Source organism: Penaeus vannamei, chromosome 3, assembly GCF_042767895.1.
Source record: "Penaeus vannamei isolate JL-2024 chromosome 3, ASM4276789v1, whole genome shotgun sequence".
NCBI lineage: Eukaryota > Metazoa > Arthropoda > Malacostraca > Decapoda > Penaeidae > Penaeus > Penaeus vannamei.
In genome coordinates, this window is record NC_091551.1 from 28577396 (window position 1) to 28592395 (window position 15000).

General features: G+C 34.9%; 2 protein-coding genes across 2 annotated transcripts in view; one reads left to right on the forward strand and one right to left on the reverse strand.

Moving 5' to 3' along the window:
- Positions 1–1107: 1107 nt before the first annotated feature.
- On the forward strand, positions 1108–6467 carry LOC113800878 (mitochondrial translation initiation factor 2; the record flags this gene model as incomplete). Its single annotated transcript, XM_070143541.1, is given in 8 exon segments — positions 1108–1157; positions 1557–1775; positions 1971–2111; positions 3983–4191; positions 4321–4541; positions 4921–5085; positions 5564–5704; positions 6207–6467. Coding segments are annotated over 8 exon segments (1319 nt in total), but the record flags the coding sequence as incomplete, so codon positions are not given.
- Positions 6468–7795: 1328 nt separating this feature from the next.
- LOC113800877 (uncharacterized) overlaps positions 7796–15000 on the reverse strand; it is a gene marked incomplete at its 5' end in the record, with an annotated part of 9573 nt that continues 2368 nt past the window's right edge. The window contains 8 exon segments of the mRNA XM_027351682.2: positions 7796–8422; positions 8533–8589; positions 8736–8933; positions 9412–9585; positions 9742–9940; positions 10274–10463; positions 10797–10920; positions 12674–15000. The exon segment at positions 12674–15000 is cut by the window's right edge and continues 2368 nt beyond it. Of these exon segments, the coding sequence (XP_027207483.1) occupies positions 8340–8422; positions 8533–8589; positions 8736–8933; positions 9412–9585; positions 9742–9940; positions 10274–10463; positions 10797–10920; positions 12674–15000 (3352 nt within the window).

Sequence of the window (15000 nt, forward strand, 5' to 3'; positions counted from 1 at the left end):
AAAAGACAGTGATGTACTATAGGTACTATTTAAGAGGCATGTGAAGAGTATGGCCTATTTAGGGAAAGGGAGAATAGAGATGGTTTGGTGGGTGTGTTGGAGGTTTGCTAAACAGTACTAGATTTGTAAGGAAACACTCATTCACAAAAAAGAAATAAGGATAATACAGGGAAAAATGAGTAGTTTTATTGGGTAATCATAGAGCTAACATAGTAAATATATAGCTTTGTCTACAAAGGGATTTCTTACTTCAAGATATGAATGTACAATGGACTCCATGGTTTTCCTTCAGATTACACATACTGCATATTTTGATGTACAATTATATGATAAAATGAACACAATCATGAAATTTTTATTATAGAGGAAGATTATTAAGAAAACAAAAATTTATACTTGCCAGTAAATATACATTTGATGCATCTGTTATTATTGATGCTAATAATACTAATACTTATTATAATGAGTAAATCTAATACTTATGGTTACCCTCTTTGTCTGTTTTTCCTCCTCCTTCTCCCCCTTTTCATCTTTCTCTTTTCCCTCTTCCTCCGTTTTCCTCCTCCTTTGACCGCTTTTCATCTTTCTCTTTTCCCTCTTCCTCTGTTTTTCCTCCTGCTTCTCCCACTTTTCCTCTTCCTCCACCCTCTCCTCCTTCTCTTCCTTCTCTTCCTCCTCTCCTCCTCCTATCCTCTTTCTCCTCCTTCTCTTCCACCTCCTCTACCTCTTCTTCCTCCTCCTGTACCTCTTCTTCTTCCTCCTCCTCCTCCTCCTCCTCCTCCTCCTCCTCCTCCTCCTCCTCCTCCTCCTCCTATTCTTCCTCTGCTTCTTCCTCCTCTTCTTCCTCCTCCTCCTCTTCTCTCCTCTCCTCCTCTTCTCTCCTCCCCTCCTCTTCCTCTTCTCTTCCTCTCCTCCTCCTCCTCCTCCTCTCCTCTCCTCTCCTCTGTTCTTCTTCCTCCTCCTCCTCTCCTCTGTTCTTCTTCCTCCTCCTCCTCCTCCTCCTCCTCCTTCTCCTCCTCTTCTTTTTTCTCCTCCTCCTCCTCTTTCTTTACCATATACACATTAGATCTGAGAACATTTTCATAAATCGTTTTCTCATGATTGCAGTTCCAATCATAGTGGCCATCAACAAGATAGACAAAGCAGGTGCTGACCCTGTAAGTAGAAGATTTGTTTGTAATTACAGAATAGAGATTAATTGCTCTTATTGTGCAAAAGACACTGCTCAACATGCCATATAGAACAAACAAATAAAACACAACTGGATGTAAGACTGAAATAAGATCTAAAAATGAAATAAAAATCTAACTTTTCATTTTTGAAATGTGCCTTGCATATTATTTCAGACTAATTTAGCAAAATTAAGTGTTTGATTAGATACTTTTTTCATTAAACCTTGTCATTTTTATGGTTTGAGTGAGTGAAGTTGGGGTAATCCACCACCATAAGAGTAAAGATGATAATACTATACACAGATAGTTTAATAATTTAATAAGTTACAATATATTTCTACATCAATTAGAAACCATTATGAAGAATTTATGAATATGTTACAGTCACAGGCAAAACGTGATCTACTTGAATGTGGGCTGCAGCTGGAGGAGGACGGGGGAGATGTGCAAGCTGTTCCGATATCTGCTCTACAGGGACAGAACCTTGACCTGTTGGTGGAAGCTCTGGCAACACAGGCTGAGTTACTCAATCTACGAGCTGATCCTTTAGGCTTTGTTGAGGCAGTTGTGGTGGAGTCCAGGACAGATCCAGGGAGAGGGAAGGTGAGTGTCTGATTGTTTGTTTGCATTTGTTTTTATTTTCTTAATTTTTTATTTCTTTGACTTTCAATTACTATCTCCATCAACTCATATGAGATTAAGTTGATTACAGAATGTGCTTTCAGAGGATGCCTTCATCTGTAAGTACCCAGTATAAACAAGTCATCCAATTGTTTTATTGTAAATCTTTGATATCAGGTTGCTACTTGTATCATCCAACGAGGTACCTTAAGGAAGGGAGCTGTGTTGGTAGCCGGAAGAGCTTGGGCAAAAGTGCGAAACATGTTCAGTGATGGTGGAAAGCCCATTAAGGCTGCCCCCCCTGGAACGCCTGTACAGGTATGAATCATTTTTAAACCATTTTTCTAGGCTAAGTGGTGGAAATGTTTAAGAGGTCTTACCTTTTGGAATGCATGATCTGGAAGTGGGTCAAGATACATCCATTAACTGAATGGTTTTGGATAATCACACTGCCAGCTGTCATTTTCTTTTGAGAATTTTGCTTGCACATAGATGGCTCCACAAGTGCTCAGCCACCAAGGAGCCCATTAATGTCTACATTTCCTCAGCTAAATTTCCCTTTTCCAAAGTTTTCAGGAAAGATTCTATTAATATCAATCTTGTTATTATTGTTTTTATTATGATTATTATTGTTATCATGATTATTATAATGTTATTAACAATACTAATAGTAATAAAAAATTAGGAATTTTTCCTAAAATCAAGAATAAGGTATACTGGTGAATTAGGTATGATTAGTAGACAAATTGACTCCTTGGTGATTAAGCACTTAATCTGTGTGTATAGACAATCAATAAACAAAAGACACAGCAGACACGGGATGTTTTCCTGCTATCTCGGCAGCGGTGGATTAACCCCAAACGGCCGGGCATGGCATGTACATACATGCCATTGCCGATTGTGTGTGTTGAATTTAGTAATTGTTTTTACATATAGATGGCTCCACAAGTACAAAGTCATCAATGAGCCAATTACGTGAACTACCTGTCTCACCTGTTTACCCTTTTCCTTGATTTTCCATAATATTTTCTAATAGTATTACTGCTGTTAGTAATGTCAGTAACAATATAGTAATTATAATGTTTATAACAAAAATAACAGTGTCATTATTGATAGCATTAGCAAAAAATATATATTTTTCAGCTCTTTCAAGGAAAAGTGAGGTCACAAGAATACTAATTGACTCCTTGGTGGCTAAGCATTGGCAGAGCCATCTATGTGCAGAAACATTTAACCAGGCATCGCTAAAGGGAACACACTGTTTTCCCATTGACATTGGGTTAATTATCTGTTGCAGATAATTTTGAATAAAATAGATAAATAAATAAATAGCTCCCGTGTTTTGACTACAGTCTTTATGTAGATTAACTTAACATCTAAAACTATAACGTCACACAGTGTATGAAGGCATTTAAGATATTTCAGATGCAGAGGACTTTGATATTGATATAGATAAACTGTTTGGAACAATGTTGCTTACAACTCCAACTACAATACTTCTAATATTTATGTATTGATATGCTTTGTTGATATTTTGATTATTCCTGAAACTTATTTCAATGATTAATAGAGGCCAAAGGAAAAATAGTTGTTAAACCTTAGGCCTTGTGAATACTGGCATGAGCTTTAGTCATTACACTGAGTGGACAGTCATGAAAGGAAAAATTATGAGTGTATGGGTGATGTGGAATTTCAAAAACGAAAGGTCTAGAACTTCTGTTATCATTATGGAAAGTACTGGTGATTCGAAGGTTACAATCTCAGTGCCAAGTGTGGGATCCAAATCTTATAAAATTTATATTGAAACTAGAAGCATTTCAGTGTTCAATTAAAAATTAGGTCGTATTGTAGTGCATGATTATTGGGAAATACTAAATGGCAGGCTGTTCTATTTACATTCATGGAGGGAAAGATCCTTTATTATGTATGCATGGAAGGTCACTTACCAAGAGAGTTAGAAGTGGAAATTAGTATAAGACATTCACCCAAACAGGGAAGAACATGCTATCACAGTTATTAAGGACAATACAGAATCAGTAGTAACAGCTCATTGGTTTGTCCCCAAGATGGGGCTGGCATAAGCAGCAAGCAGGACTCATTCTAGAACTACACTGAGTAAGTAACCAATTAAGTAAAAGAAGAGAATAGTTGAAAATAATTTGGGAATAATGTGTATTATCCCTCCAAAGGTGATTGGATGGCGGGATCTTCCATCGGCTGGTGATGAGGTGTTGGAAGTGGAGTCAGAGCACAGGGTCTCAGAGGTTATGCATTGGAGAAATGATATGGCAGCAAAAGAGAAGGAAAAGGAGGAGCTAATCGCCATACAGGAAAAACTTGATGAACATCTGAAGGTGTACCGTGCTCAGCTTGAAGAGAGACGTAGATTGGGTATCAGGTACTCTTAAAAATAAAGAAGCCATTTTAGCACGCAGAGAAAATATCTTTGCTTTATATATTGATGTACTAGTTATCTGGAAATACTTTTTACTGAAGTCTAAAGTCTTCATTATAAGTGCATTTTCAGATATAAAATGCGTCGCAAGGAGCCCAGAGAGAAAGAAATCAGAGAAGTAGCCACTGGACCCAAAGTATCAATTGTACTAAAAGGGGATGTAGATGGGTCTATAGAAGCCATTTTGGATGTTTTAGACACTTATCACAGTGAAGAATGTGACCTTGATATCATAAGTTATGGGGTTGGTATGGTCACCCCAAATGACATCACAATGGCAGCAACATTCTCAGGTACCAGTATAATTAGGAGTGTAACTTTTTACTGACCCTTCACAGTCATTTTCATGTGTTGTATAAATGATTATAATGGTTATAGCACACTGTCATTATCCTCATGAATTATTTTGCTCAGTGGATTTATGTTGAGTGTTGATATATTTTCATTATTTTGTTTGAATTATGAAATCTAATTCTTGCAGCTCTTAGTATGATTGCTCCAAAATATAGTATAAATCTTGATAGAAGAAGTAGAGTAGAGATGTGTTTGCTGGTTTTGATTATATCTTTGTAAGAAACACAAGCATCACCATAATCTTTTTTCAGTGTGTTTGTAAATGTGTCATCCCATAATGATGAGTTGATCAGTTTACTTACAGCCCATTTTCAACAGGTTCCATATATGCCTTCAACACCACAGTACCTCCAGAGATAAGAAAAATGGCCACAGAAAAGAGGGTCATCATTAAAGAGACCAATATTATATACCGACTGGTGGAAGACCTAAAGGAGGAGCTATCAGAACAGCTTCCTTTGAAAGATGTGGAGGAGGTTCTTGGTGTGTCTCTTCGTATCTCTTTTCATAATCATCTACGTGATTTTTTTGTAATATTTTTGTTTCTTTAAGTATTTGAACATTAAGGGATAAATGAAGAGTATACACTAACGGCTGGTTTGTTAAAATTGTGCGAGGCCCGACCCAAGGAATATGCATATATACAGACATCCATGTACATAGAAATAAATATATATCTGTCTATCTATCAGATATGTATACACTCATCTGCCTATCTTTATGGTAGATATGCATCTCTAGACTGATAGATATGCATCCATTTCATTGGGTCAGGCCTCACATAATTTTAACAAACAGACCATAAGTCAGTTGATTGTTACTTCAGAGTATTTTTGTACTGAATGTATTATTAAATTAGTGTTGTAAATTTTCTCAGCATTTTTACTCCCAGAACACATTTTATCTATGAATCAGTTTCAAAAAAATGCATTTAACAGTAATCTAATAATTTTCATTAAAGGTGAAGCCAATCTTCTAGCCGAGTTTGTTGTGACGGAAGGCAAAAAGAAGATTCCTGTGGCAGGATGTCGGTGTGTCAAAGGAACACTGAAGAAGGACGCACTTTACCGTGTGATTCGGGGGCAAGATATCATCCATGAAGGTAAGGAATGTTTTTGCAAACATTTACAGACCTTTTGTAATAATAATGATAATGATAATAATTTTCCTACAGTATTTTGATTTGTTTGTTTTTTAACCCAATGCCACAGGGAAAATGTTGTGTTCACTTAGTGTTGTGTTAAATGTTTCTGGACATAGATGGCTCTGCCAGGGCTTAGCCACAAAGGAGTCAATTAGTAGATCTTGTGACCTCACCTTTCCTTGAGTTGTCAGGAAAAATGCTTGTTTTATAAGTATCAGTAATGATACTGTTATTTTTATCATAAACATTGTAATTACTATATTGTTGTTGGTATTCCTAACAGTAGTATCAAATACTAGAAAATATTGAAAATCAACTGGCTTATGGATGACTTAGTACTTGTGGAGCCATCTTTATGTAAAAACAATTACTAAATTAAACACACTGGGCATGGTATGCATGCACATGCCATTTCCGTCAGCATGTAGTTAAGTATCGCATAATGTATAACTTATTACAGGTCCTTTGGTTTCCATGCGCCACCACAAGTCTGAAGTTGAAACTGTAAACAGGGACAAGGAGTGTGGACTAATGTTTGAGGATGAGACACTGAGGTTTGAGCCTGGAGATCAGATTATTTGTTACAAGATCAATAAAGTGAAACAAACCACTGATTGGGATCCTGGGTTTTGAGTGCAAACAGTTTTGTTGTAAATAGTTTGTTGATAATTTGTATAGAAATGAGGAAAATAAACTGTTACAAACCACTTCATAAAAAAAAGTTATTTTCTTCCTCCTTTATGTAATTACAACTTCTTAAAATAGCTTGATGATATATTTTCATTATGTTGGTGAGATAATGAAGGACTGCTAAAATGTATCTACAAGTAACATTTCATTGCCTTTGTTATACCTTATAAAACATATCCTACTTTGGTATGTGTTTAGTTTTGAGCAATTGTTATGAAATATGTACTATATTTAACATACACAGCTCAGATGGTGAAAAAATTTATATCAGAAATATTAAATTCAAGACCTGTATAGTGATGGAGGAAAGCCTATTATCACTTGACTTGAGATTTATGTCATGGCTAACTTGATCATAGCTCCGGGTCACGGCCAACTTGGGCACTGCTCCAGGCAATTTATTATGATAATGTGTGCATTACATCTTATAATGTTCTTTATAAGGAACCCTCTTGCCAATGCTACATGCCCTAAAACTTCACTCTTGTTTAAAAGATCAGTCTCCTGGTTTGTACCACTCAATGTCTTTTGATGCACACATAAGGGAAGTACTGAGGCCATGGTGATGGCAACCTTACATATCTCTGCATACAATCTCTTATTTTGTAAAAATCAGATTTTTTTTTTTTTTTTCTTTCTTTCTTTCTTTTCTTTTCTTTTCTTTTTTCCTATCCCTCAATAAAACCACTTTCCATCTTGTACACTGAGTGTAACATGTCTTTTTTATTGGAATACACTCTAATATATATAATCAAGCAACTGTAGCTTTCTTTTAGCAACTAAAATGCATATTATGCATTTTTGAATATGCAAAAATATTACAATCATGTTTTGGATATAAGCGATAAAAAAAAAAAAAAAAAAAAAAAAAAAATCATATCACCTTGATGATATATATAGTAGGTATATATATATATATATATATATATATATATATATATATATATATATATATATATATATATAGTATGATATATATATATGATATATAGTAGGGCAAGCCACATCAGCCACATTTGAAATAGGCAACGTGCGAACAATTTTGAGAAATTGTTACATGCTGGGAATTTCTGCAATACTTGGGAATGCAGGTAGATGATAGAGTTATAAGATTTTGTTAATATCAAGATAAACATGATTTTTTTTTTTTTTTTTTTTTTTTTTTTTGCAATAATTAAAAAACTGTTGGGCATTAAAACAAATATATATATATATATATATATATATATATATATATATATATATATATATATATATATATATATATATATATCCTTAGGGATCTCACTAAGGTCTAAATAAAAGGGTGTAAGTTTCATCAAAATAAGCAAGAAAAATTGGGGAGAAAAAAAAAAATGGTCTCTTAAAAGTTTTATTGAAACTTATTGACACTAGTGCCTAATACATTTTATACTTTACATTTATTGGCCATTTTCATAATCACCATCTGTAAGTTCTATGCAATAAATATCTTAAAGTGATTTTAATTTGGTAACACTGTGTGTGTGCATAATCACACAGGTGCATAATAACATGCACTTTTCCATATGTATTTATAAAACAAAAAACTAAAATTGGATAGGAATTAAACAAATTATATGTAATACAATTATGAAATGCTATTTTCATTATCTCAAATATAGTTAGTTGAAACACTCAACTAGTAATGTATTCACTCACTATGTATATGTAAGAGTAATACATTAACATAATTTGTAAAATAATACAAAATCTTTTGGCACTTCGCTATCCAGTATTTTTTACAGAATTTGTACAAAAATATAATCCAAATAAAATTATTCCCATGTACATAATATGAGCACCAAATATACACAATGCTAAAATAACACTCTGACATTAACACTTTCACATCAATAAATATATAGCACATTACTCTGGAGCCCTATCTAGGTTTCATCATTGCGTCTCCCCAAGCCAAGAGCAAAAGTCTTGTGAGGGCATATTTTAACTCTTGCAATTCACATCCTGTGAAGGAATAAATAATTTTAATAATACATATATTTACATCTTGTTTTTCATATCTTGACAAGAATAATAGAATATCAAGAAATAAAGATAAAATGAAATATACTTACCAAGAATGGTATTATCAGCTGATGTTGCATCTTCAGAGAAAATTTCATTCAGTTTACCTGCGGGATTTACAAAAAGGATTGTCAAGAGATAAATTCCAACTAACACCAAAGCCATATGAAACAATACCAGTCATCAATCTTATTAAATATGCATTTATTCATGATATTTTTCCCCACATCACTGACATAAACTGACAACTTACCAAGAGAAACTGTTACAATATCAAGTAACTGTCTTGGAACTTTTTCCACCTGTCCTTCTTTCCCACCTTCAGATTCTTTACTAATGAGTGCTGTTACAGCTGGCAAGAGATGACTTTGTATCCAAGGTTGTCCCTGCCAGCGTGCTAATATCATAATGCTGGTCAGCAGGTTACAGGATACTGCTATCTCTGTTGATTCTATGAAGAAAGCAATTCGTCTTTAGGGAAAATATCAATGATGATAAACTTCAAATAGTATGAAGAATAAGTTGCTTTTGTAATCTTCCCTCAGAATGTAAACAATACAAAAATAAAAATAAGTAAAGATTACAAATATTATTGAAAAGAATAAAATTCAGTAAATATGAACAGCAGTAAAGAAAGAGTAAAGGAATTAACCTTTGACAGCCTTTTAAATTAACAAAATATTAATTTTATAAAAAGTACATTACATCACTTAAAGTGAGAAAGAGAGTGGGAGCAAAAACTGCAGTAAATATAAACAAGACTCAAGAAAGTCGCACTTTTATTATTATATTTAAAAACCTGTATCATGTATTAAATGGTACTACTTTATGAAAGTAATTTACATCTACTTAACATTCATAATAACTAACACCCTTGCATTCTGTTTCTGAAAAGCAATTTGAATTATGCACAAAACAACTTAACTCACCCAAAAGTTTTGAAAGAAGATCCTTCACAAGGACTGCAAGATCACTAGATGGAGGGTTATGCACACCTATCTGATTAGTCAGGTACTTGGTCAGCTGAGTGCGGACACTTTCTGTTCCCATCCAAATTCCGTGAAAGGCAACCCACTGTAGCACCTTTTCAATCCCACTTGCCTCTGTCAGGTCGGGAAAAGAAATTAAATTCATTTACAAAATATGGCAAGGCATTTTTCATCACTTCCCTTATAATATCCCATTTTTTAAAAATTCTCACACGCACATGCACACGCACGTACACACACACTCAAACAAAGTATGCAATTTATTTGTACCTCTATGGTTAACCATTCGGATGAGAAACTTCTGTCCTGAGTTGAGTGCCGACAACAGTGCCAAGTGAACTGTTCCTGGATGATGAAACAGGAGATCTACCAAAAATGCACGACCTAGCTGCAAGATCTCCTTATCTTCTCTTTTGCTCACTGATAAATTGGCAACATACCATGCTGCCAGAGAGCCTAAACTATGAGGCTGTGTACAGAAATAAAAAGTAATAGTCAAATTTTTGCTTTCATTACACTTCCTCAGAAATTATCATGGCAATCAAGAAGAAACTAAATTTGCTTTTATAACTTTAGCAGTAATTATTATTCCACAAATTTTATGAACTAGAACCATTTTTCTTTGTTGCTTCTGCCATGTAGCAGAATATAAAATAAACAAATCTTTGATCAGAAGGCAAAAATATTATCTGCAGTTGAATCCAAACTTGGGGATAAATAATTTAGACTGAAAAAAATAATATTTTACTTTCATTTCCTAAGGAGGCTGAGACATCTCCATATCATCCATACATCAACTTACACGTAGGTGAGGGGAGGGTTGACATATAAGAACACGGATGGAATTACTAATGGCTGTCCTAAAAGACTGATCCAGCCGAATCTCCAGCACACACAGAGCCTGGAACAGTTGGTACAGGGCTGGAGTCAGGCCTTGTGCCACTTTCTTTTCCTGCAGGGGATCCTGCTGCAAAATTCCCCATAGGAAAACTCTGGGAAGATGATATGAAAATTTAAAAAAAATAGCATAACAGCATAGGAATATTTGAACTGTAGATTTGTTAAATAAATGCACACTTTTTTATAGGTTGAAACTGAAAGTGGCTTATAATCTCATTACAAAACTGACATGGCAATAACACTGTATAAACTTTAAACTCCATTATAATTTTATTATTACTATCTCTTGCAATATTAGTATTGTAGTAATCAATAAGCTCTATAAACACTGTGCTTCTTACATACCATCACTGAATTTGTAAACAGACAACTACGATGTTTGTAATGCCACAATAAATATCAAAATAATCAGGCTTTACACCAACCTGATAATCTGAAGAGCTGGAGTTGACACAGCCAACCTTTTCAATTTGTTTATGAGTCTTCTCCATTCTTTGCCATTAATGTTACAGGTAGCCAGCTCTTCTACAACACTGCGCAACTCATTTTCTGAAAGAAATGATACAAACTTGTCATCTCTGAAGCTCATTCTGCCACAACTTTAAGAAATAGGCACAAAGAGAGATAGAACTCCAATTGGACTATACAAGGAAAAGGACTGCAAAAGTCCTTTTATTTACTTTTTTGTGTTGGGGATATTTAATTTTTGAGCGGAGGTGTTTACCTTTTCTTAATCTTGTATGCACACATTATACTATATAAATGTAATACAGATTTTTTTTCTCTCTCTCTCTTACAGAACAGTCTTAATTCATGTTTTTTTTATCTAATGTGTACACAAATAGCTTTAACCTCTCCCATTGTTTATGGGTTCATAATCAATTAATGGTTTATTTCAGTGATTTTTAACCCAGGGAGTAATATCCTCAATGAGGTGCTAAATATTTGATGTTATTTGAAAAGTGGTGCTGAAAAAAGGCTAAGTACCACTGGTTTACTGATATGTCCCCTTCCTCTCTCTCCCTTGCTCTATCTTTTATCTGCCAATTCATCTGATTGCCTGCCTCTTTCATGTGGATAAAAAGTCAAGATGAAAGGGAAAAGACAAACAGGTTAAGCCTGATCTGATGGACTATTTGTAAGCAAAATAAGAAAATCAGCTTTGAAACTGCATACAAAATTATATGCAAGAACCACATTAACTATATCCATGGTCCCTAAACTTTAACTAATCACTCTTTGACATGGACTGAATATAAAACTATATTGAAATTCAAAACACTTAAATTTTGCATTCTCTACAAAGATAATAAAATACAGTCATTAAATAGATAGGAGTAAATAAAAATAGTAATATATTGGGAATAAGTCTGGTAGCCCTTGATAATCCCTTTGCTTATGTTATTTTGGGAACCTGAAGTAGATCTTTAACCCACTGCTGTCACAAGCATGTAATGTTCACTGAAGTTTGTTTTGTGAATTTTGCTTATATAAAGATGGCTTTACAAGTGCTCAACCACCAAGGAGTCAATGCAACAACATATGTGTTCTCACCTAATTTCCCTTTTCCTTGATTTTCTGGGGAAAATGTTTTCTAATACTATTGATATTGATGCTGTTATTGTCACTATGATTATCATAATGTTATTAACAACACTAATGGCAATATAAAAAAATATATATAATGTTTCTGATGAGCAAGCAAAAGTATAAACAGGTGGACTAGGTAGGACTAGTAATTGACTCTTTGGTGACTAAACACTTGTAAAGTCATCACTGTATAAACAAACATAAACTAGAATCACATGCCATCCTTAGACATATATGAGAGAGAGAGAGAGAAAGAGAGAGAGAGAGAGAGAGAGAGAGAGAGAGAGAGAGAGAGAGAGAGAGAGAGAGAGAGAGAGAGAGAGAGAGAGAGAGAGAGAGAGAGAGAGAGAGAGAGAGGGAAAGAGAGAGAGAGAGAGAGAGAGAGAGAGAGAGAGAGAGAGAGAGAGAGATAGAGATAGAGATAGAGAAAGAGAAAGAGAAAGAGAAAGAGAAAGAGAAAGAGATAGAGAAAGAGATAGAGAAAGAGATAGAGAAAGAGATAGAGAAAGAGATAGAGAAAGAGATAGAGAAAGAGATAGAGAAAGAGATAGAGAAAGAGATAGAGAAAGAGATAGAGAAAGAGATAGAGAAAGAGATAGAGAAAGAGAAAGAGATAGAGAAAGAGAAAGAGATAGAGAAAGAGAAAGAAAGAGAAAGAGAGAGAAAGAGAAAGAGAAAGAGAGACAGACAGACAGAGACAGACAGAACCAACCTTTTTCTTCATGAAGAGGAGACTTTTCTGTAGAAGGGAGCAGCCTGACATATGATTCATGCCGTGGTTCTGATGTTCCTTTAGTAAAACCATACTTTGGATCTTCCTCTTTCTTTTCATTCTCCTGACAGATTTGAGGATGAGTTTCTTTGTGCTTCACACCATCTGTTAGTGGGGATGGCAAGGTACTGTTTTCTTTAGTGAGTATTATAGGTTCCTTTGAGTCTAAAACATTATCTATACTAGCTTTTCCAAAGGTCATTAATTCTTCTTTGGTCTGTCTATCACATGTCACCAGATTCTTTGTTCTCTGCTGCTGGGCACTGGTACAGGGGCTCTGCATAATGGGAACTTGGACTGCACATTGATTATCAGCAGTTGGCATGCACTCAACATGTGATTCTTCTCTACCTGGTGTGCCATCAGAATCCTTTGGCTGACACTGAAGGATACTGTTATTTGTCTGAAATCTCTGAGTAGAAAACAATTTTTCAATAAAATCTGAAGATGCAGGTACATTAGTGGTAGGAACTGTTTTAGCCTTTGGAAGAGCTTTTGGTCTGTCAAGAGTACCAAGTTTGGCAAGTGAACTGACTAGGCCTGGGTGAGGTGTGATTGTAGTTTTCATAGTTGAATCACTCAAAGACGGCTGAGTAAGTGATTGGCTCTCCTTGGATTTTGTTTTTTCCACAAGAGAAATATCTTTCTTATCATTTTCTGAGTTTTCATCTGAGCAGCTTGTGCAAAAGTTTTGTGACTTGTACAAAACTGTTTGCTTTTTCTTTACAATCTTCTCAGGTTGTGTCTTATTTTGTATATCTTCTTCAGAGCTTACTTTTGGAAGTATATGATCTTTTTTGGATCGCTTACTACCCAACTGTGGGGTTGTTTCAAGCAGAATTGCTGTGCGTTTCTTTTCTTGGATTTCTGAGTGATGTCTGCTGAGTGTGGAAGCTATCTGAGCTGCCTGTTCAAAAGTTGCAGGAAAATTTTTCTTCTTTACTGATAAAAATGGCTTTCTCATTCCTGTGTCCTTTGAATTTGTTTCAGCTTTTCCAACACCCTGCCTTTGAGATGAAATATTTTTTAGATGCTCTAATACATCTGATTTTGCTTTTTCTGAGTTCTGGACTGGCTGTGTCACCTTTCTGATGTTCTCATTAGCTGAGCTTTTCTTTACCTGTCCCAAAGTATTTAAATATAGCTCATTTTTGTAAGATTTCTCTATTTCTACAGCTCTCTTTCTCTTCCTTTGTTCTCCTTCTTTACATTCTCTATCTGAGTATTCACTATCACTAGACACAACTGTGCAAATTCTATGTTTTCTTTTAAAGTGTCCCTCCTCCTCCTCCAATGTTTCTGAATCAGAAGTATCATTCTTTACAGTCTGCAGCTCCTCTTTATTTGCTGTTGAATTCTGGTGGCATTGAGTACCTTCTCCACTGTCTTTACAACTGACTGAAAGCTGCCCTGGAGAGGTGATATCACTTTCACTTACAGATGTTCTTATACTTCCATAGCTTGAACTGGATGAATCTCTCTTCAGCCTCTTTACAAAACCAGGTGAGGTTCTGCTACCAACACTGGATGCAGTGCTGTCACTCTTTGTACTTTTTTTGCCTTGGTCTCCTGATTTTCTTCCAAACCTACTGACATATCTACTACTCTTCTGACTGACTTCATTACTGATTTCTACCTCTTCTCTATCACTATTAGATTTATTTGTTTGGTTTCTTTTTTTTCTCATTATTCTTCTTTTTCTCACACTTTGTGCAGATGCCTCCTCTCCTCCACTGCTCTGACTTGAAAAAAGGCTTTGTGAGGCTTTCATTCTCTTTAAAACAGATCTTTTAGGCTCTTTTGTTCTCTGACTCTTTTCTTGTGTGGATACAGCAGTGCCATTACCAAGACTACTTAATACTTCTTGACTTCCCTGTTTAGTTGTTCTTTTATGTGGCAATTTGGTCCTCTTTTCCAACAAATTCTTGCCTTGTTTACTACCATTCACATCAGTGTTTTCGCTATTCTTATGAGCCTTACTTCTAATATCAATATTACTTTTATTACATATACCAAGACGAGTATTTTGTATTTCATCAATGGAAGGTCTGACTTTACGTTTTCTTGAATTTCGTATTTCCAAAGAGAATACATTGGCTTTTAGTTTATCAAATGCATTTGGAATTTCATAAGTAATTTTCTCTTGCAATATGAAGTCAACATTATTCCTATGTGCAGGCATTTTTTGACATTGCAGCATGCTTTTCCCCCAACTGAAACGTACACCAGCCATTTCTGGTTTACTTGGCACTGACCTTTGAGTTGTA